We start from the raw sequence: 24,834 nt of genomic DNA on the forward strand, positions 1-24,834 counted from the left end.
CATACATTTTTATATGAAATTAATTCTCTCAGTGTCTTCTAAGAAGGACAATGTAAGTATCAAGGTCAAGGTTTTGCCTCTTGCTTGTTATTTTCCACATAATTACTCTTCTGTCACTCATAAGACAGAAGGAATTAAAGGCACAGTTTTTTCACTTTTAATACCTGAAGATATAAACAGCAAAAGTAAAATGAAAATCTGAAACAGAACTACATGTAAAAGGCATCTCTGATGACTTGACTCGGCATATATGTGGCTAATACCCTGGAGAAGCAGTGTAAACGATGACATGCCATATGCAATTTAATCACTTATGTTTCCAAAAGCAGCAGTGACTAACCTTTGTTTTTTCATCAACTACTCTGAGTCCATCGGCTGAAACCCACAAGACTGCTTTAACTGCCTTCTTTCCACTCTTGCAGGAGAAGGGAAAAAAAGGAGAAACAATACAGTATTACTGTTGTGTTGTCAATCAGGCTGCATTCTCACTTCCAGTTTTCCAAGAAGCACAGAAGTCAGTGTGCAGATGATAATCCAACTTCAGTAGGAGTGCCCAAAGCCAAATATTCAAACCTCCAGAGAGTCAAGTTCAAGCCAGTCTTTCAGAACACAATGCAAAAGGAAAGGGGGGAAACAGGATCAATCAAGTATGTTAATGAACTCAGATAAAGGCAAAGAATTCAAGCTCAAATTCTTCACTTGTTTAAACAAATAAACTGCCAGTAAAGGCTAACGCATAAGGAGTTACACCACAAGTAGCTTTTGTTGCAACTTTCAAGTAACAAATGGTCTTGTTTCATCTTCCCATCAACCTGACATAAGCCTAGCCCTCATGTAGCCGAATCACTGCATTACCCTAATATATGATGTTGCCTTAACTTTCTAATTGTTTAGGGTAAGTGTAAGTTGTTAATGTAATATTGTCCTAAATCGAGAAATTAAAGAACCTTGGAACATATAAAAAGCTGAAATACATCTGGACTTTCTATGTAGACCTGGCAGAACCTGGGGAAATTAATTTTCAGCCCTGGAAGCACTTGGCTTCTCACTTCTTTATCTCCTGTGTTCCTGCAACAAGCCATTCCAAATAGTTTGAGATATAGAACTTTCCAAAGGCCAGGGGTTTATGACCTGAATGTCTTTCGCTAAAACATAGTGCACTATATTCTAGTTACAGAAATTAGATCTACTATGACTATTATGTCGGCGCCAGGTCAAAACCTTTCTGTTCCAGAAGGCTTTTAATTGAAATAATATCAACTGTGGGTCCTTGATGGCAATTTTTAGAGTATCTATTTTAATTGTATTTTAATTGTTTTATCTGTTTATTATATTTTAATTGTTGTAAGTCGCCCAGAGGCCTTTGGATAGAGTGGGCGGCATATAAGTTAAATAAATAAATAAAACACTGTCTCACTTATTACCAGACATGGGGACAAATATAAAAATGAATCATGATATTCAGTGAATATCACTGATTCGTCAGATATTCGTTGCTTCATATTCTTGAGGTCCAGAGACCTTGATGAATACAAAGCAACAAATATAACCCATTTACATTTGTTCCTTTGTCTATTCCTGTTTATGCCCCCGCGGATCAGCTGTTTCTCAGGGGCATAAGCAGAGATGAGTTTTCCCTTCCAGCAGCTTGCTAAAGCCTGCCCGTAGGTAATCCTACCCCCTGTTTACAAAGACTGGGGGAATGCTTTGGTCAGGCTTCCCCTGTCTTTCTATGCATCTGTCACATAGACAGGGGAAACCTGACCAAAGGATTTCTCCCTGCTTTCTTTGCAAAGATAGCAGGGGTGGGGGATCACTTTAATCCACTTCCCCCATCTTCCTATGAGTGCTCGAGCATAGGAAGTGGGACCCAAGCGATCCCCCACCCCTGCTATCTTTGCAAGGATAGCGAGGGTGGGGGATTGTTTCTGTCAGGCTTCCCTCCTCTTCCTATGTTTGCCCAGGCATAGGAAGAGAAGTGGGACTCAAGCAATCCCCCACCCCCACTCTCTTTGCAAACCAAGACAAGTCCCAAACTCTTCTCATTTCTCCTCTTCTTATCCTCTAATGTCTCTATCATCCAGTATGGTGAGTACTTAATTCACAATTCACACCACCCTAATGACTTAGGAATTGTGCCTACAATAAAGTCAACCTTTGACTTACAAACGGCCCTAGTTACAAACATTTTGATTTACGAACCGCTCTCATAGGAATATATGGACTCGACTTGCAAGCTTAGATTCGAGTTACGAACTCTTTTCTTTCCTTTTTTTAAACGTCATCTTAGGTTAAAAGGAAAAAAAGAAAAAAATCTGCCCCTAGTGGTAAGAACGGATTAACCAGCTTTGCATTAGTTCATATGGGAACTAATGATTCGAGTTACAAACCTCCCCTCGATCTAAGAACCAAAAACAGCTGGATCAATTGGTTTTCAATGCATTCGTATGGGAAATACTGATTTGAGTTACAAACTTTTCGATTTACAAACTTCCTTCTGGGATGGATTAAGTTTGTAAGTCAAGGTTTGACTGTATATTTTCTCATACTCCAAAATCCTTCACAGTTTGAGAGGAGCATATATGCCTCCTCTTCCCCAACTTAGCTCTTAAAGAAAAATATGACCTCCTCCCCAAGTTTTCAGGCAGCCTCTAGTTAAAAGCATGTGATCTATACTGCCTAATCCCTTCCATATGCTGCTTTCCACATCTGAACATGTATGCAAAGGGGAGAAAACTGGTAGTTTATAGATTTAAATTGCAATTGTTTCCAGAAATGAGTTTTGCACTTGTTAAATTAATTTCAGAAACCTGCTGTCTTACTACATTTAATATTTACTATTTGTAAGCCCAAAATTTCAAACATCCATCCATTTATCCATCTATCCATCTATGTATCCCTTTTTCCCCATAGGAGACCAAGGCAGCTCAACAATTAAAACAATACAATAATCACCAATTTTAAAATGCTACTAAAATTTACTAAAAACAACAGGACTTATTGAAATTAAAACCACAATTAAAAACAATTTTAAAAATTTAAAGTATCTCAATGAAATAAATATAGCATTCCTGAGACCACCATCACTGCTTAAAAGCCTGCTTGAAAAGGAAGGTCTATGACTAGTATTTGCTAGTTTAATATCAAATGCACCAGTGTCCCAGTGTTAGAATGATATCCACAACAAGCTCCACATAAGGTAAAAAAAACTTCACAAGGGGGCTGAATACTGATTTACAATTTTTGAAAGTTTGCAGAAGTGTTTCCTCCTTTATATCAGTAGATAAAAATTGTGCTTTATGACAACTTTCATATCTTACTTCACAGATTCCTCAACGCTCAAAATATATTTACTATTTTAAAAGGTGGCTAATATGAATAAGAGGATATGCCAATTTCTTATGTAGCTATGGCTATCCAAGCACAAAGGCCCTCTTGTTCAGGGCATAGTAAAGAGACAGTCTACATCTCAAATAGCTGCTAACTTTGTTTATTCTATTTTCTGTATAGTAATTTTTTATAACATGGAACAAGATAGCCTTTATTGCATCCGAGTACAATACGTGCCATGAAATTTCAACACACATAAATAATAACTTTACAACAAATTGAATTCAACCCAGTATGTCATATTTTCTTAAAGTTCTTTACACAGTTTATTTTCATGTCAAGATCCTTTTCAGATAGTCATCATCAAGGATGTGTTTCTGCTTCTGGAACAATAACCTCTTAAATTCATATCCTATTTTTTTCTCCAAAGAGATCAAAATAGTAGTACATACATTTCTCCATGTTCCCAGTTTACCCTGATAATAGCCTTTTAAATTGACTTTAGGCTGAGATACAGTGACCGCTCCCAAGTCATTCAATGAGCTGAGTAGAACCCCTATCTACTGTGAATGCCTAAAACCACAGCTGCGGAGGAAACCTATATACAACACACCAGGAGACAGGACAAAGGACACAAGGGCATACTCTTGTATGTTATATGTAGGGGTACAGCAAGCCATGGATGAGTGAAACCACATGTACCAATCCTGCAAATATGAGGATCCTACTGTATCACATGGCTATGTACCAATGGCTCTGAGAGAAACAGCTTTTCAATTACATTATGCAGCCATTACAATTACGAATAGTGAGTGGCATCACTAATCAGAAGGAGCACAACTCAATCTTCCCATGCCTATCCAATTTTTTCCCCTTGCTGCAATCCTGTGCATATTTATACTAAGATAAGTCCTCCTGGATACAATGAGAGCCACCTCCAACAAAATATATAGAGAATGATACTATGAGATATAGTGCAAATCCGTGATTTATTTCATTAGTGGTTTAGTATTTCCTAGGTATAGCACCGAAATGCAGGGATATTCATACATTTCAAACATCATTTTATAAAAGTAACAGCTTTTAATTTTTTACTTCTTTGAACGCTTTATGCTCCCACTGTCACACATCTAACACTACTTTTTAAAGAAGCAAGAATGTAGTACTTTTGACCAGTCTTTCTTGCTAAAGTAAGCAGACAACATGTTACTACTGATGTGGATTGAAGCTAGCACAATTCCCAAAAAAGTCATGTGAGACCTAACTCATCATCACTGTCTGAGAAAAGAAAGGAAGTGCTCCAGGAAGTTTTCATGTTTTCCTTTGTAACATGTACCCTAGTTTGTTTGCCTATGGTTTTATTAAATACTGTGTATCCCTGAAAATAAGACAGGGCCTTATATTAATTTTTGCTTCAAAATAACGCATTAGGGGTTATTTTCAGGGGATGTTTTATTTTTTTTTCATGTATAACAATGTACATTTATTTGAATACAGTACAGTCATGTCATCTTCTGGTTGCTGCACAATGGTGGAGGACGGGGTTTCACTTAACTGGGGCTTATTTTGGGGTTAGGGCTTATATTACAAGCATCTTTAAAAATCATACTAGGACTTATTTTCAGGTTAGGCCTTATTTTCGGGAAAACAGGGTATTACTAAATCTATTGTTATAATTTGAAATTGTACATTTCTGCTGATCCTGTTCTCTATTTATGGCATTGTAATTTAGTTTGTTACTTCGAAAGCAATGCTGTCATCACTAAAAGTCAACACAGGTTTCTCAAAAACAAGTCATGCCAGACTAATCTGATCTGGTTTTTTTGTTGTTGTTTGTTTTGTTTTATAGAGTTACTGGCTTGATAGATGAAAGGAACGCTGTGGATATAGCATATCTTGATTTCAGTAAGGCCTCTGACAAAGTTCCCCATGATATTCTTGCAAGGAAGCTAGTAAAATATGGGTTAGACAGTGCTACTGTTTGGTAGATTTGTAATTGGTTGACTGACCGAACCCAAAGGGTGCTCACCAATGGCTTCTCTTCATCCTGGAGAGAGGTAACTAGTGGGGTGCCTCAGGGTTCTGTTCTGGGCCCTGTGCTATTCAACATCTTTATCAATGACTTGGATGAAAAAATAGAGTATGCTGATTAAATCTGCAGATGATACCAAATTGGGAGGGGTTGCTAATTCCTCAGAGGACAGGATTAAAATTCACAATGACCTTGACAGATTAAAGTCCTGGGCCAAAACTAACAACATGAATTTCACCAAGGATAAATGTAAGGTCCTACACCTAGGCAGAAAAAATGAACTGCACAGATACAGGATGGAAGACACCTAGCTAGACAACAGTACAGTGGTGCCCCGCATAGCGACGATAATCCATTCCAGAAAAATCGTCGCTATCCGGATTCGTCGCTATGCGAAAAGAAAAAGCCCATAGTATGGGCTTAAAACTCACCTTTAAGCGAAAATCCCCCATATGGCCGCCATTTTCGCTGCCCGGTATACAAGGAATCGGTGCGAAAACACAGCGGGCGGCCATTTTTTCCCCGGCAGCCATTTTGGAACCGCCGATCAGCTGTTTTTAAAACATTGCTATGCGAAAATCGGTAAGTGAAACAGCTTACCGATCATCGCAAAGCGAATTTTTACCATTAGAAACATCGTTAAAAAATCTGTTGCTATGCGGATTCGTTGTTAACTGAGGCGTTCATTACGCGAGGCACCACTGTACCTGTGAAAGGGATCTAGGAGTCTTGGTAGACCACAAACTGAACATGAGTCAGCAGTGTGATGCGGCTGCCAAGAAAGCCAATGTAATTCTTGGTTGCATCACTAGGAGTATAGTGTCTAAATCAAGGGAAGTGATAGTACCACTCTATTCTGCTTTGGTCAGACCTCACCTGGAGTATTATGTCCAGTTCTGGGTACCTCAATTCAAGAAGGATGTTGACAACCTGGAACGTGTTCAGAGGAGGGCGACCAAAATGGTCTGGAAGCCATTTCCTATGAGGAGCGGCTTAGGGAGCTGAGAATGTTTAGGCTCACAAAAAGAAGGTTAAGAGGGGACATGATAGCCATGTTTAAATATCTGAAGGGATGTCATGTCGAGTAAGGGACAGGTTTCCTACAGCTCCAGACACTAGGACAAGGAGCAATGGTTTCAAACTACAGGAAAAGAGATTCCACCTGAATCTCAGGAAGAACTTCCTGACAGTCAGAGCTGGTTGGCAGTGGAATATGCTGCCTCGGAGTGTGGTGGAGTCTCCTTCTTTGGAGGTTTTTAAGCAGAGGCTGGATGGCCATCTGTCGGGAGTGCTTTGATGGAGTTCCTGCATGGCAGGGGGTTGGATTCAATGGCCCCTGTGGTCTCTTCCAACTCTGTGATTCTATGATTTTATGAAAAAAATGTATATACCAGTAAAACTGGTGATGTGTGATTTTAAATAGTGTTGATTTGGTATTTCAATATGAAATTGTTGCAATGAAAAACAGATCGGATGTTCAGATTCCTCCCATATCTACAATGTAAGAGTATATAAACTGTTTCCTTCATATTTTGGATGTTTTGTTATTCAGTTTAACAGAAGTGTAAATTTAATACTTCTAGCAAGTTGAAGGTATCTATCAGTAGTGTTAAATATGCTTTCTTCCAAAGGCGCATAACTATATCGTGAATTTTCAATGAGCATTTAGCAGCAGGATCATGTAGCTCTATACTTTTCTGTTATAACAGCCTATCAATCTAGCTACCTGTAATACTGAGAGAATCTTTGATATGGGGTGAGGAGAGTAGTTTTTTGCAACTCAAAGAGTCAGCTGAAGCAAAAAATCAATTTTGTGAGACATTCTGACACCAGGCAATGCTATACTAGGGATGTAACTCCTTATAGCGCAAACACAACGCGGCATTAAACTTACTTTTCCAAAGAAGCCTTTGAAGAACTTCCTTTCCTGGAGGAACAGGGGGGACAAGTCGGATGCTATTACTGTAGGTAGCTTAAAGTGTCCCAGGGTTTCAAACCAACATATACATACAATAATATAGGGATTGGAAGGAAAGCGGGTAATGTAGAGTTGTCCACAGAGGTTGTGATAGTCAGATGGGAAAAGTCCCACAGAAATGCAAATAAAAGGTATCATATGGTCTTTTATTAAGAAAGACTAAAGCTCTGAAATTTGTGGAAAGAGGAAAGGAAAAATCAAATCCAATTTCATGCAAATGTTTATTTTGTTTTGTTTGTCCCCTTAGCTTTTAGTGGGATTACTAGCCAAACTTGGCAGCAGACAGGGAGGCATTCTAAATTGATTAGAATGGCATAAAAGTTACACATATGATAAATCTAATGCCTCTGGAAACTTTAAGATATAAGAAATATAACTAAAACAGCATGAAATCTAAAGAAAACAAACAGGAGGGTGCTTCTTTTCCACCTTGCCCTTTAAAAATAAAACTTTTAAAAAGGTATTTTTCAGTCATATACCCTCCACTTTTATTTTCCAAAAATACTTTTAAAGTTGACTTAGCAGAGAATGTAGGCTGTTTTATGCCCAGGATTTATTTTTGTTTTCAAATCCTGATTTTTTTCACTGAAAATATACATTAGATTTTGGAAAAAGAACAACAAACAAATAAAACCATAAAATGCATTTCTTGCCTTTTTCTCTCTCCATGAAAACTATTCAGTAACTTGTCAAGAATACTCCTGACACCATTTAAAACTTTTCTTCTTGATGTTCCCTTACAAAAAGTTTGAAAGATATCCTGATTTGAATCTGCATAAGGCATAAACAAACTGGAAGTGCTGTACATTTTCACTTCAATTAAGTGCAGCAGCTTTAATATCCAATTTTCCAGAAACAAGCAAGAGACCAGATTATTTTCCTGATCATGTTCACTATTAGGGACTGGGACAAGTCAGATTCTAAATTGCTCTTGCACTGATTATCATGTAGCAAGCTGTTCACATGCTTTGGTCACCACATGTAATTCCTTTCTTCACACCATCACAAAAATCCACATAACAAGACATTTAAGTTATTCAAGCATGTCTGGAGTTATTGTACATAAATGTCTTTTCACGTGGTGGCAGCAGTCAAAGTAGCCTCCAAGGAGCAGCTGTTTTACATATATTGCCTGATATCTGCCACACATCTATGGTGTTCTCTGATTCTTAAGGGTTTGTGTCATTCTAGATTCAACTGTGGGCTTCCTACAATCATTATGCCCCTGCCCCATTTCTCTGCTATATGGCAGCTATTTGCACACATGGCAAGTATGGTGAAACATCTAACAGATATTACTGTCTTAGTTTATTAAACCTGTTTTCAAGATACAGTAGCTTACTATAGCATGGTTGAATACAATATAACTTAATATCTGCCGAAGAATTAATCACAAGGCTATACAAGGGGAAAAAACTGGATATTACCACTGCCAAGTTAAGCATTAAATATCAATATAATCAGTCTGTAGAAGACACATGAGAGTTCACAAGGTTTGGGTGACAGCATTAGCTTAATTTTTCAGAAGGTGTTAATATAGAAAAAAAATCAGATGTTTCAGAGAAAGCATTAATGTTATAGAACATGCAAAATGGATTTTAGGGTAGCTATGGAAGTTAATATTCAGAAACATCACTCATATTTAAAACACAATTAAGTTATATTTCTTTTACCTGCTAAAACAAGAACATATATTAACAAATGTATCATATTTGCAAACAAAAAAGACACACTAAGAGACAAATTTTTAAGGCAATCTGAACCAAATGAGAGAGAATGGAGATAATATAGCAACAAGCATGCTCCAACACAGTTTACCAATGAACATGTATATATTCCTCTTTATCAAGAAAGAAACTACACTTTTAAATGTCTTTGCAAAGTTGTGCATTACTGGTCTCAAACAAGTTTCAAATTCCATAACATTCTCATTTTAAAATCTAATGGTGCACTAGCATTTGAGATTACATCCATACCATGTGGTCAAGCTGTACACTCACCAGAGGTTATGTCTTCAAAGTATGAAAGAAAAACCTAGCCACATGAAAGGAATTTTTTCAAATATACACTGAGCTCAAATAATCAAGATCATCTTCAAAAGAGATCTGAAGCTGCAAGCTTCATTTTAGTCTCCCAACAGCTTTCAACTGGGAGACAAATGTCTGGATTTTTAAAGCTCTGTAGTTATAGGGCCACAGCTACATTTTACTATTTAATTGTGAGAAATTCTATTTCACATGTAGTTCTCCCTTACAAGTCAGGCTTCTAACTCCCATGGTAGCATTTGCAAGACATGCCATTGTATTATCTGGGAGTTAACCCCATTACTTTTACCTGTCCCTGAACACTCTAGCATGCCCCTCATTCCAAAAGGGTACAATATGGATTAGAATTTAAGTATACACAACACAAGATGTTACAGTTGAATTAATAACACATTTAACAGACAAACTTCTATTCCTGGGCTGATTAGTACTTACAGTACTGTAAAATGTCAATTCAGGCTATTTAAAGTACAGTTAAGATTAAATCAAATGAAAACTATGCCACATTCAGGCAGCAAATGGCAACAAATGGGTGTAAACCTGACTTTTCACACCCATCTCTATTCTAGTGAACTCAGATATATTTGTGTCCATATTTAAAGGAAAAGACAAAGACCCCCTATAAAGGAAAAAATGAATTGTTTTATATTCTGAGGGGAAGGTAGAGCTGCTTCACAGATTTTTAAAAATATAAATCTGAAATACAGAGCAGCCCCAAATATACAGTCAAAAAAGGATGACAGAACTTCTATAGTAGTATAGAACAGAAAAAAGGAGGTGACCAAGGTTCAGCCATTTAATAGTTTATCACACACATCAGTCTGTTTTGACAACATCAGGCTGCTACACCTAAATAAATACATCTAGAATTAACAGCTTGTAAATGACATTATGGCTTGTTTTGAGAAAAACTTGTTCTACTGAATTGGAAGATAAGCAGCAACCCTGTGAAAGCGGAAATTCACTTGACAAAATTGCATACAAGTACTGTACTGGATTACCAAAAGAATTACTACTGTACATTTCAAAATTCTTAATGAGAATACTCCTTTCATTAAGCTGGAAAAATGGTCTGAAATGTCTGAATACCTTTGTAAAGAAAAACATGAATATGCATCAACACCAATAGGTCCATATTTAGCTGCAGAAAGCACTCATTTAACTATTTTGGAAGTGCTGGCCAAAAGATTATGGAAGGCATCACTTTTATTATCAAACCTGTGACTTCTACTATGATGCATTTGGATTATCATGCCAGAAATGATGGAAGCATAACCAACATCTTGTTAAGTCATCACGATAACAACCAACAAGAAATTGGAGATGACATCTAATCAGAGTACTAGTTTATCCAGAAGCTCTCTAGAAAGACTAATCTGTAATCCTCATGTGTGTGACTGAGGGAAGAAAACAAAGGGTTTCTGTTAGAAGCCACAGTGCTTATATGCAGGAGAATTTAACATCTAAAACCCATGAGGTTTTAATAATTAGATTGCTACTCTCAGTTCTGATTCTGTGCTGCTCTCAGGTCTCAAAAGTCACAACACTCCAGTTAGAAGATCTTAAGTGTTTTTCCAGTTACTCAGTTATACATGCTTCAGAAGCTTTCAAGGTAAGTTCTTTGCACTCTTTTCATTCATTCACCTTTCTTATTCAGGAGACAAACACCAAGAAGCTGGTATCAACTAATCATTTTGACACCCAGTTTAAGACTAACATACACATATATGGAATACAGTAGTCCTGATCAACATTTAGTTGGGTGGGAAACTGACATGTTCTTTAAAAAAAGAACAAATAAAGAATGACTAGCAAATGTTAGAGAAAGACTTCTTCTTAAAGATGCCAACAACAAACAAATTTCTTTTAGTGTTGATCATCATTCTAATTCTCTTTCCATTCATACTGGCATGTCTCAGTAACCACACATGGTACTTTAAGGAAAATATTTTTTGAAGCAAAAAACATGCCTACACTAAAACAGGAAAAAGCTGTATACTGATAATATGTAGTAAGTATACGTACAGCTTTCAGTCTTTTCACAGCATCTTCACATATATGCATTCCTCTAGATTCATCCACTTCAACATGTCCAAGATACTGAAAGAGAAAATAAGTCAGATTAGACAAATTGAAATATAGCAGTTCCATACATGTTGTATTTAGTCAAATAGTTCAAGATTTTTATATGTTCTGTACATAGCGACTACGGACCATCAGGCAATATCTGGGTCTCAAACCTGAATTTATACTGTTTTGTATTTGAAATAGCTACACATAACAACAAAAAGAACAGCTCCATAAGGCAGAAACAAAATTAATCCAAAAGATGTGGGAAACTTGCTCAATGATCCAGATAACATTGATCACTGTGTATTTTAAGCTACGCATGAGACTTTCATGCAAGGCTAAAGGACTAGATCAGAGAAGGGGCAGGGGAAGGCCACAGAACTTCAGGTCAGGATGAGCTCTAATGGAAATTTCTCATCAGAAACTAGCCAAAGCTGTTAGAGAACAAAGACAGGCCAAATCCTGTTTTGTAAATTACACCTGCATAAGGGTGAAGACATCAGGAAATTTCAAGCAGATTTCTAGTAATCAAAGAGTGCTACTTCTGTCACAAGGCTTGCATAGCTTGCAATACAACAAGACTAATCACACACAAGTTGGACATGGGACAGAAGTAGGAACTCTTTTAATTACTCAAAATCTTTGCCATCATCATCCTTGTGGAAGCATAAGTTATGGAACAATTTTGGCTAGCATAAAGATTACTGTACCTTGGACGCTCCTGTATAACCAGACCTCCCAGACATGATGCTGCCTAAATGAAAGACTGGTCAGCTAGGCTGAGTGAGACAGTCCTGGTTGGTGCTTCCTGCTTTATTTCAATGTACAGTGGTGCCTCACACAACGATGTTAATTGGTTCCAAAAAAATCAACGTTGTGTGAAACATCGTTCTGTGAAACACCATTTCCCATAGGAATGCACTGAAAACTGGTTAATCCGTTCCAATTGGAACGGATTGCCATCGCTGAGTGAAAATCCCCATAGGAAACATCGCTGTGTGAAACAATGTTTCCTCCATTGGAATGTATTGAAGCCGACTCAATACATTTCAATGGCTTTGCGAAGTCCATTTTCGCTCCTGTAAAAGTGTCTTACAATGTTTGGAAGCCGTTTTAAATGGTTGCAATGGTTAGCCCACCTCCTGAAACCTATGCAAACTGATTTTGGTGTTGTTCTGACACTTCGTTAATTTATGGTAATTTTTTGTTTTCCCCCCTCATTGAACTCCATGCATTTCAATGAGGGGGAAAAACAAAAAATTACCATAAATTAACGAAGTGTCAGAACAACACCAAAATCAGTTCGCATAGGTTTCAGGAGGTGGGCTAACCATTGCAAGCATTTAAAACGGCTTCCAAACATTGTAAGACACTTTTACAGGAGCGAAAAGGGAGATAGTTGTGTGAAAATCCCCCATAGGAAACATCGCTGTGTGAGGCGGCAAATTTAACAGAAAAAGGCATCGTTGTGTGAATTCATCGTTGTGTGAGGCACCCGTTGTGTGAGGCACCACTGTACTAGGTGGTGTCTGGCATATTTAACTATGGCTGACTAAATACAATGTGAGTTCTCTATATTTTTTGATCTCTGCTTCTTTCTCTGTTTCACTGAACTATGTGTCAGGGAAGGGGGAAAGGACAGAGAAAAACAATCCTGCCCACTGCTAGCATGCAGCCACTGACTCCCAGACTCAAGGAAATGCAGTTCCCAACAGAAAAAAGTTTGCCTATTTCTGCTGTAGACTGCAGACCTTCCACATGCTATACTGAACCACACTCATCTTGTGACAAGAAATGGCTATAGCAGAATGTTACATATTAATCTTAATAGCCACTCTGTATTGTACTGATGGGAATCATCGAGGAATCATCAAGATTGTTGAATCAGTTTTTCACACAGTAGCTCCCCTTTTCACACAACAGACTGACTCAGCACCACAGGCTTTATAAATAAATAGACCTGAAATGGCCAATGCACCTATTTGGATTCATGCAGTTCTTAAGACAGGTTAGTTCATACTACTATACTGAAAAATTGAGCCAGAAAGATGTAGTTATTGCAAAAGCCAAAGTCAAGTGTTATTTCTGGTTCACTGGGCTCTAAATAAAGCACAATATTTGGAAACACAAAACCACTGATATCAGAAACTTCAACATACTACTATAGTCCTGTCTTTCAGGGTACCCTAAGCTCACAAAAGCTATAAAAAGTCTTAGAATTGTCTCACTGCCTGTCTTTCCACCCACACCAAAAATACTACGTCCAAGTGGGACATATTCTGACAAAGCTTTCATTTATGAAGAAGTGTTAACTTGCAACTACAGTGGTGCCTCACTTAACGATGTTAACTGGTTCCATAAAAAAATCGTTATGTGAAAACATCGTTAAGTGAAACACCATTTCCCATAGGAATGCATTGAAAACTGGTTAATCTGTTCCAATTGGAACAGATTAATGCTTGCAATCATTAGCCCACCTCCTGAAACCTATGCAAACTTAATTTGGTGTTATTCTGAGTCGTCGTTAATTTTTGGTGATTTTTTCTCTCTCTCATTGAAAAGCAAATGCTTTTCAATGAGAGAGAAAAAAAAATCACCAAAAATTAACGAAGACTCAGAACAACACCAAATTAAGTTTGCATAGGTTTCAGGAGGTGGGCTAACGATTGCAAGCATTTAAAACAGGCTTCAAACAGTTTAAGACACTTTTACAGGAGCAAAAAGGGAGATCGGAAAGAGCTTTAAAAGGGAAACGGAGATCAAAGAGCCCTTTCCGATCTCTGAACAATGAAAAAAGTTGAAAGGAAAAAAATGGATTCATTTGCAGATGGAAGAGAGCGTTGTGGAAAACCTGTACAGTGGGGTCTCGACTTACGAACGGCTCGACATACGAGCGTTTCGACTTACGAACCGCTCTCATAGGAATATATGGACTCGACTTACGAACTTAGATTCAAGTTACGAACTCTTTTTTTCCCTTTTTTTTAAAAGCTAAGTCATCTTAGGTCAAAAGGAAAAAAATAAAAAAATTATCCCCCTCTAGTGGCAGAAGGCAGAATAGCAGCTTCCCATTAGTTTCTATGGACGAAAAGAGCAGATACGGATTAAATGGTTTTCAATGCATTCCTATGGGAAATGCAGATTCGACTTAAGAACTTTTCGACCTGAGAACTGCCTTCCAATACGGATTAAGTTTGTAAGTCGAGACCCCACTGTATTGCCAAAAAGGCAAAGAAGTGAGTCCTAGATCAAATCAATCCTGAACTATCTCTAGAGGCAAAAATGATGAAACTGAGGCTGTCCTACTTTGGGCACATCACAATAAGGCATGATTCCCTGGAAAAGCCAATAATGCTGGGGAAGGTGGGAGGCAGTAGGAAAAGAAGAGGCCCAAAAATGAGGTGGATTGACTTCCTAAAGGAAACTGGTTGTTCAGTTTAAAGTAGGATGAGTTGTTAATTTTTGGTGATTTTTTGTTTTTCCCTCATTGAACTCTATTGATCTGTCCGTCCAATGTATTTCAATGAGAGAGAAAACAAAAAATCACCAAAAATTAACGAAGACTCAGAACAACACCAAATTAAGTTTGCATAGATTTCAGGAGGTGGGCTAACGATTGCAAGCATTTAAAACAGGCTTCAAACAGTTTAAGACACTTTTACAGGAGCGAAAAGGGAGATCGGAAAGGGCTCTTTGATCTCCGTTTCCCTTTTGAACAACCAGGAACTAACAGAAGAATACTCGTGATTTATTGTAACAGAAGGCAACAAAAAGACCAATATGGCTTCACCAAAAGCTCAAAGAGGACCTGTAAACAAAAAAAGGACACACATAGGAAGTGGAAGAAAAGCCAGGCTACAAAGGAAGCAAAAGCCCTGCTCAGCTCCTTTACATTTAAGTCTGAGTTTCCTTTAGGAAGTCAATCCACCTCATTTTTGGGCCTCTTCTTTTCCTACTGCCTCCCACCTTCCCCAGCATTATTGGCTTTTCCAGGGAATCATGCCTTATTGTGATGTGCCCAAAGTAGGACAGCCTCAGTTTCATCATTTTTGCCTCCAGAGATAGTTCAGGATTGATTTGATCTAGGACTCACTTCTTTGCCTTTTTGGCAATACAGTGGGGTCTCGACTTACAAACTTAATCCGTATTGGAAGGCAGTTCTCAGGTCGAAAAGTTCTTAAGTCGAATCTGCATTTCCCATAGGAATGCATTGAAAACCATTTAATCCGTATCTGCTCTTTTCGTCCATAGAAACTAATGGGAAGCTGCTATTCTGCCTTCTGCCACTAGAGGGGGATAATTTTTTTCTTTTTTCCTTTTGACCTAAGATGACTTAGCTTTTAAAAAAAAGGGAAAAAAAGAGTTCGTAACTTGAATCTAAGTTCGTAAGTCGAGTCCATATATTCCTATGAGAGCGGTTCGTAAGTCGAAACGCTCGTATGTTGAGCCGTTCGTAAGTCGAGACCCCACTGTACAGGTTTTCCACAACGCTCTCTTCCATCTGCAAATGAATCCATTTTTTTCCTTTCAACTTTTTTCATTGTTCAGTTTTCACACCCATACATGGTGATCAGAAATAAAATAGTGTGGATAGTCTTGGTCTCCAGTGACGCATCCTTACACGTGCTCTTTTTTACTTCCTTCACTGCCGCCCTTCTGAGTATCAATCTTTTGACTTCTTGGCTGCAGTCTCCACTTGGATTGGTAATTGAACCAACATATGCAAAATTTCAATTTCTTCATTCTCAACATTAAAGTAGTTTAGTGCGCCTTCAGTCATGATTTTTGTCTTCTTCATGTTTAAGTGCAGACATGCTTTGGCACTTTCTTCTTTCACTTTCACTAAGTGTTTCAAGTCATTGCTGCTTTCTGCCAGTAAGACAGTGTCATCTGCATAGCTTAGATTTTTGTCAAAGGCTTTGCTATAGTCTATAAAGCACAGACTGATCTTCTGAAATTCCTTCATGTGCTCCAGTAGCCAGCAAACACTTGCAGTATGGTCTCAAGTTCTTCTTCCTCCTTGGAATCCAGTTTGAAAATCAAGCATTTCTTATTTCATACAAGGTAAAAGCCTTGTTGCAACACCTTGCTTTCCTTAACCTCCATTCATTTGCTATCTACTTCTATTTGAAGTAATTCAAACACACACAACAGAAGACTATGAACATCATTTAATTAGAAGACTTTCTTGGGATGACAGTAAAATTCTGGCTTTAATACTGAATTTTACTATGAAATGAATGGTAAGGACTTTTCCTCCACAGATGGACCAGCATTAAGTATAAAGTAATTCTGCTGTTTTTGCTGTTTCTCACAGTCTGAGAATACCGTATGCATGTACGATGTGGTCTGTACATTCCTATGGGAGATACTTCATTGCCTGTTTGGTTTTCATGTACGATCCTTCATCAAAACTATTTGAAAAAATTATTTATTTATTTATTTATTTATTTATTTATTTATTTATTTATTTATTTATTTATTTATTTATTTTTCGATTTATACCCCGCCCCTCTAGACAGAGTTTATTCAGGGCGGCATACAAAGAAGAATAAAACATTATAAAATACAATCAAATAAAATCATCAAAGTATATGTAAATCAATCACATAATTATATCAGCAAATTAGAAGATTCTTGTTTCCTGATTAGTATTTCAAGGTATCAAATAACACAAAAAATTCACTTTCCCAATGAAGGGCAAGATTAAATACAAAGAAAAAGCATTTTAACACTATTCTAACAGTGAATCACATGTTTTGCTTCAGCTAGCAACTTTCTAAAATTAACATTGTGTTTCTAACTAGCTGGAATAACATGCAAAAGCCTTTTACATTTCTGGTAACAGAGTACAATTTTTTTTAGTTTAATGAATCAATTAAAGACCTTTTGATTAAATGTATTGCCATTAATTGGCTAGATTTCAACATTTTTAATTATTTTTCTGGTTCCCTTGAGTAGAAAATGGGACCTGCTGAAGTTGTCCTCATGAATACCCAGTCCTAGAGGTCATTTCTTGCATGCTAATAGAACCAAAGGAAAAGTATAGATAAGTAGATAACATTACTTGTTTCAGACAAAAAAACTATAGTCCTGCCAAGTTACTGCAGAGAGAATTTAGAACTGCATTATCATTCTGGAAACAAAAGATAAATTTACCTTAACTGGGAAGCTGCATTTCCCAGTCCGGACCCCTTCTTCATCTGTCTGCCACTGGTGCGGCCTACTGGCTTCAGGGACATAGACGTCTTTCTTTCTCCTAAAGCTCTGCCGTAATTTATTCATTGCTCAGTTCTCTTATCCTATAAAAGAAGGAAAGGGTTTTTAAAGCAAGTGCTGTTTTCCTTTACTGTACTAAAGATCTTGGGCAAACAATTAATCAAACGATGACACTCCTTCACTACAGTAAAAAGCTTGCTCAGGCACCCATTACCTAGCCAAAAGCTTACAGATAAATGGGGAAGAAAGCAGTGTTTACAACCCGAAATTCTAATTCTCTGTCTCGTTGATCAACTGTCTCACTTCTGAGGGAAAATATGATATTTTCATATAACAGTACATATACATATGCTTGGAAAAGAGTCATTTGACTAGATGAACCCATGAAAAAATGTCTCCTTTACTATTGTCTGAGTTCAAACAGGACCTCAAAAGAAAAAAAAGGGGGGGGTAATAATGTGATTCAGGACCAGGTTTAATTATTGTGATATATAGCCTATGACTCAAAAAACCTACAGCTTTTATGCTATATGAACATTTTTTTCACACAATTAAATTATTATTTATCCACTCTTTCACATATGTAGATTATTACTCATCAATCTTCTAGCCTGGCTTTTATCTCCAATGTCAAAAGACGATAGAAATGCTGGACAGAGAATTAGATATTCAGGGTTCTGAACCTTCTCCTCCCTAATACTGCTATCAGCTTTCGATGGCTAAATAATGGCATAACCCATAAAGACAAATCATAGTTTACCACTGTTTACTGACCTGCAACAAGACTTGCTGACCACATTGTTTTATACAGTGTGAACACAATGTGGCCCTTCAGATGTTGTCAGAATGTAGCTCCCAACAGCCCTAGTGAACACAGCCAGTGGTGAGGAACACTCACAGCTGTAGTCCAATGCCATCTAAACTAAAGGACCACACTTGGCAATGGCTCCTTTAATATCTAAGCAGCTTGGAAACGGAAAGCATACCCCTTGTGAAACTGGGTAAAGCCTAAGATTAAACAGTTGGGGAGTATGGTTTTTATATAAAATAAACACTGGTCTTTTCTGTAGTAATTCTCAATTAAAATTGTAATATGTATTGCTTTATATTTGCAAAATCCTAATTTAGTATCATTTCCAGTTATTAATATGACACTATAGAAGGAAGCTGCCTTTACCATGCATGATACTCTTATGCCCTTAATGAACCAAGGAAGAAAGTAGTTGTAAATAAAACAATCCAAGTTGTTTCTTGTTTGATTTTCAATAAACTCATTCAGATTTAGATACAGAAGGCTATGCAAGTTCTGTCTGAAAGGATATGTAACAGTACTCTCAGTTTTTCACAAAAACTATTAGCAGTTAAATGAAAACAGCTCGATTTTGGACAAAGTGACTCATCACTGCCATACAAATTTCAAAAACAAAACATTCATTTTTTCATGCCAAACTTTTTCCCCACGGTCTATTATAATTTAAAGGCATTGTGTTTCTGCAAAAGTCTACTCCTGTTCAAATAATCATACATTCCCTGTGCCAATAGAGGAATTATAGTGATGCCTCGCAAGACAAAAATAATTCGTTCTGTGAGCCATTTCGTATTGCGAAAATTTCATCTTGTGAAGCGCGGTTTCCCATAGGAATGCATTGAAATTTAATTAATGTGTTCTTATTTGTCTTGTGAAGCACAGCCATAGGAAAAAAATTGTCTTGCGAGTCACCAAAAATCAAAAAACGCTTTCATCTTGTGAGTTTTGTTGCATGAGGCATTCGTCTTGCGAGGCATCACTGTATAACAGAAATTAAAGTTTTCATGCCATTGCCAAGTTCTTTATATGGTGTTTCACCGAAAATAAGACAGGGGCTTATATTAATTTTTGCTCCAAAAAACGCATTAGGAGTTATTTTCAAGGGGATTTTTTTTCATGTACAACAATCTACATATATTCAAATATAGTCATGTCATCTTATGGTTGCTGCACAATAGTGGAGGGTGGGGTTTCTCTTAACTGGGGCTTATTTTTGGGGCAGTGCTTATATTATGAGCATCCTGAAAAATCATACTACAGCTTATTTTCAGGTTAGGTCTTATTTTCAGGGAAACACAGTATTCAAACCTACAATTTAACTTCAAAATAAAATCTGGACAGAAATAGGAATCCGGTGAACTTCATAAAAGTTTATAGGTATCACTATAATTGCAAACAAACAAATAAAAAGGGAAAAGACAAGAAGAATCAATTAACGCGACTGAAGTTTTTTAAAAAAACTTTATATGTTCCATCCTTATGTTTTAAATTTAGAAAAATAAGTCTCCAAACTTGTTATAAATATTTTGGGATAAATCATAATACTTAGTCTAGTGTATTATGAAAAATCAGGAACATATACAATCCAAACTCAAAATCAGTCAATGCATAAATTGGTATCTAGATCTACAATTCTCATGGGCATGAAATCCCTGGTTTCAATCTAAAGAATGTTAATATTTTCACAAACCAAACATAACAGTACTGTAATTACAAGAACAGGTTGCTTACTGTCACTGTCATCATTTGTGAATTCACATATGGGTTTTGCATCTGATCAGAGCCAAATCCGAGCATTCTAGAGCTACATGGTTCATTGCAGGAATCCCATTCCCTCTTAAGTACATGTCTAAATATGCACCTCAGTAAATACTCCCCCAGTACTATATGTGCCACCAATAGAGAAGCAGGATATAAAGAGAAGAGGAAGAATGGTTTGCGTGATTTCATAGATGACCACTCAAAGAGCCACAGTTGCGCAAGTAACCTGTTCTGCTTTGTGGTATGTGACTCATAAATATGGATGACTAGTTAGCTCAATTATAGGAGCTGGGAAACTCTTAAGCATGAATAAAAGACCAAATAAAGTTTCCATACATCTAGTCTACAGGGACCCACATATGTGGATGGCTAAAACCTGGAATGTTGCTGTATAGCAGATATCCATTAAGGAGACACCTCTGACAAAAACTGCCAGCAAAGCCATAGGTTTGTAGAGTCATATTGAAAGGTAGATGATATTGGAAACCAATGAAACTCACTAGCAGGGTTTTTTTCGGGGGGGGGGGTGCTGTTTGTGTTGCTAAGCAACATTTGTACATTGGTTAACAATATACAAATATAGAATATACAAATATATACAATATAGAAACCAGTTATTTCTATATTGGTGTGAGTCTTTCAGAGAATGTCAGCAAAAAAATCACTGGTAAATTCACCTGGTCTTGCTGATTTATTGTTTTAGGTTCTGTATTACTTTCCTAATTTCATTTTCTGTTACTGGAGCTTCTAAAACTCTCAGGTCTTCAACAGAAACTTCAGGGATTGCAATTTTTGAGAGAATTTTACTAATTCTACTACTGGAATTGGTGTGGTGTATAATTCTTGATAGAATCCTGATGGAATCCTGTAATTTCTTGTGAACTTTGAGCTATTTCATCTTCATGTTTTATTAATGGAATTAACAGTTCAATCTGCTTTCTTTCAGTGATCTAGCAAACAGATTAGGACACTGGTAAATCAATGCTCCACTCTTGGTTTGTGAGAAGGAGCCATCCAGGAATGACATATATCCAAGCAGGTTCTTGGTCTACAGGTAGGGATGTAGCTGCCTCTTCAATCAGAAACTACTTTTTGAAGGATATGTCTGCTAAAGGCAGCCGCTGCTCAAGGATACTTGTCAATCTTACAGTGTCTTATGAGTGGAAGAGTGAGTCCAAGTAGCTGTTCTGCAAAACTCTTCCAGTGGAGGATCTACATATGACCAAGCTTAGGGACATGACAGACTTCACATGCTAGAAATATGCAAGCCTTAATCCATTTGGCAAAAAAGGAAGGGGGAAAACTTTTTTACTCAGAAAGGTGAGAAGGAAGGAGACGAAGAAAGAGCTACATTTCCTGAAGAATGCAGTTCTTTTGACTGCCCTCTTCCAAAGGATGACTTGGGCGAGACAGAAGGAAGTAAGCAGAATCTCATGAGACCTGTGTTAGATTTAGAAATGAAGAAGGGTCAATATGGAATGTTACTATGTCAAGAGTAAAGAAGCACAACTAATAGCAAAGAAGAATGCTATCTTGAGGAGAAGATTCAAAGAGAGACAGAATGTAAGGGTGCAAGAATAGGTTAGTGAAAGACTTGAGAACCATTTGGCGTGTTCATAAAGGAAATCTGTATATAACAGATGGTTAAACACTCAGAGAAACTTCTTCAGCTGTCAGCGAGCAGACAGTGGTTTTCTACCTTCTCTTGTTTAAAAGAAGAGAGGGATGATGTCTCTCTGCACAGTGTACTGGGGCAGATACCTGAATCCATGTCATCCTGTGGCCAGTAAGTAGCCAGTAAGTATGCAATACTTGCTGTAGAGTGGGAACCATGCTTCCTAGTAAACCACTGGAGAAAAACCTTCTAACTAGCTTCAGGTATCTTCAACATGGAGGGTCTGCACAGCCCCAGAAGAGTAGATGTTAATTTTTCAGAGCACTCTAGCTTCTAGAATCAGTCCCTCTCAATTTACACATAGCTAGTCTGAGCCAGACAGATGTGGGTGAAGAAACAAGCACAAGATATGGCCTCAATCCCTTCTTTGCCAACTATGCAGAAAAGCTTCAGGGCCAAGTCTAAGGTATAAGACTCCTCTCCACAAGAGTCTGAATCAATTTGCTCTTCTGATGCCTCTGCTTTATCTACTGGGATTAAACCAACATTTTCACCTTTATCTGAACTCGCAAAAAAACCTTGGGAGGCAATACCACTGGAACAGTGTGATGATCCACAGAATGAAGCACCTAATAGCCATGGCCCAAGAGAGCTGGGGTTAGGTGTTATGCAGACATGCCTAGTGGATGAGAATTTAGAGGACACCTTGCCATATTTACCCATCAAGGCAGGAAGGAAGCAAAACAAGGCTCAGAGGTATATGGGAAGAGGAAGGGAGGGAAAGGTGAAGACTTCTTCTTCCCCTTTTAAAAGAGAATTTTGAAACAAAGGAGCATTACAAAAGGCCAGAAAGAGGAAGAAAGATATCAAAGGCCAAAAAGAGGAGAAAGAAAAAAATGAGGTCTGTTTTGGACAAAGGTAGAAGAATACTGGGAAGAGCTTGTGGGGCATGACGGTTAGGTGGGAGGAGGTGTTCTGCCAGATATTGAGGTCCTAAACCATTTAGGACTTTATATATCATCATTAGTACTTTGAAATCAATACGGAAATGAATGGGCAGCCAATATAGGACAGCCAGAGTAGGGGAGACATGCTGATGCATTCTCACACCAGTAAGAAGTCTGGCCACCACATTCTGCACCATTTAAAGTTTCCACATCAAACTCAAAGGTAGCCCCACCTACAGCACATTACAGTAATCTAATCTCAAGACAAGCACATGGACCCCGAGTGGTGAGGGCCCCTACATCAAGATAGGAATGCAGCTGGGCAATCTGCTGAAGATAGAAATAGGTGGTACAGACCACTGATGCTACCTGGGTCTCCATGGTAACTGCCAGGTCAAGATAGACCCCCAGACTGCGAATTGAATTCTTTGTGGTGAAAGTCACCCGCCAAAAGAGACGGAATTCCCCAAACCGCTGACATTGGGGCCACCCACCCTCAGGATCTCCATCTTGTCTGGGTTCAGTCTCAGATCATTCACCTACATCTATTTTAATACAGCCTTGAGACAGTGTTGAAGGGACAAAACATCCACTGTTGTTGGAGAAAAGGAGATGTAGAGCTGGGTGTCATCACCATACTGATGACACAAAGCCCCACACCCCCTGATGACCTGACCCAGAGGCCTCATGTAGATATTAAACAGCACTGGGGAGATAATCAAGCCCTGCAGAACCCCACAACTAAGAGTACACAGAGCCAATACACTCTCTCCAAGATGTACTCTTTGAAGATGGTCCTCCAAGAAGGATCAGAGCCAGGCTAGCGCCAGACCACCGATTCCCAGCTCGGAGAGCCTCCCCAAGAGGATACCGTGGTCAACAGTATTGAAGGCAGCTGAGATATTGAAAAGGACCTGCAGAGACATTTTGCCCCTGTCAGCCTCCTCCCTCAGCAGGTCATCAAACAGGGCGACCAATGCCGTTTCCGTACCGTGGCATGGACTGAAGCCCGACTGAAATGGATCCAGGGCGTTGGTTTCATCCAAAAGGGCCTGTAGCTGGTCAGCCACCACCCTTTCTATCACTTTGCTGAGGAAAGAAAAATTGCCAATGTCGTCCACCGCCAAACTTGGTTTCTTCCTAATGGGCCTAATGAGTGTCTCCTTGAGTGTCTCTCCCAATAATTAATGGGAGAGACCCATTAATTATTGCAGTGGCCCATTCAGTTGTTCAAGGCCTGGCTGCTTTGATTAGCCAGGCCGGGCAAGGGTCAAGGGAGGAGGTGGTGGCACAATATCGGTCAAGCTGTCAGAACAATTACAAAAGGAAAATTGAAAAGATATGTCTTGACAATCCTTCTAAAAGCAGTGAAACTTGGATTAATTGCAGTATGGAGAACTGTATGTTCCACAATCTAGGAGCAAGGAAGCAAAAAAGACATCTATGGCAGGCTTCACAGATGATCAGATATTCAAGAGGACATTTTCCAGATATCCTAGTAACCAGACTGGTTCATAATAAGACAGTTCATTAGATCACCAGTTCCTAAATTATTTATACCTTTAAAAGTTGAAAACAATGCAATGAATTAGACCTGGAAAGCAACTGACAATCAGATGCAGGTCTTCCAATATCTGAGCAATATGATCTTGAAACTGTGCTCCAGCCATTAGCTCAGCTGCCACATTCTGTACCGACTGAAACTTCTAGACAGTCTTCAAGGGTCGATTTGAGAGGGTAGCTATGTTTGGCAACATACAAACAAAAATATTATTGTGAACTTTTAGGACTAAAGTGTTTATTTCAATGTTGGGTGTATTTAATTTTTTTTACAATTTAAATTAAAAAATCTATATAACTTTTAATCATGATTTCAATTATTATTTCAATCAATTTGATTTTAAAACATTGTTGATTTTTATCCACTCTGTTTCTGTGTGAACTTTCACAGGTAGCCACACACAAAGAACACTGCAGCAACATAGTAACTAACACAGACCAGTTTAGTTGTTTAATCAGGTGAATTCAG

General features: G+C 38.0%; 1 protein-coding gene across 7 annotated transcripts in view; it reads right to left on the reverse strand.

The window, feature by feature from the left end:
- Window positions 1–24,834, reverse strand: part of NUMB (NUMB endocytic adaptor protein) — an 81,075-nt gene that overhangs the window by 12,479 nt on the left and 43,762 nt on the right. For 4 of the 7 annotated variants that reach the window (XM_020810156.3, XM_020810154.3, XM_078391085.1 and 1 more), the window contains exons 2-4: window positions 17,615–17,757; window positions 11,411–11,485; window positions 341–415 (exon numbers count right to left, since the gene is read on the reverse strand). In XM_020810156.3, the coding sequence (XP_020665815.3) occupies window positions 341–415; window positions 11,411–11,485; window positions 17,615–17,740 (276 nt within the window). In that variant the 5' untranslated portion in view covers window positions 17,741–17,757. Of the gene's footprint in view, window positions 1–340; window positions 416–7,256; window positions 7,290–11,410; window positions 11,486–17,614; window positions 17,758–24,834 lie in introns of all 7 variants that reach the window. The other 3 variants (XM_020810155.3, XM_020810149.3, XM_020810150.3) reach the window with 1 other exon arrangement.

This window comes from Pogona vitticeps, chromosome 1 (genome assembly GCF_051106095.1).
Source record: "Pogona vitticeps strain Pit_001003342236 chromosome 1, PviZW2.1, whole genome shotgun sequence".
Classification (NCBI taxonomy): Eukaryota; Metazoa; Chordata; class Lepidosauria; order Squamata; family Agamidae; genus Pogona; species Pogona vitticeps.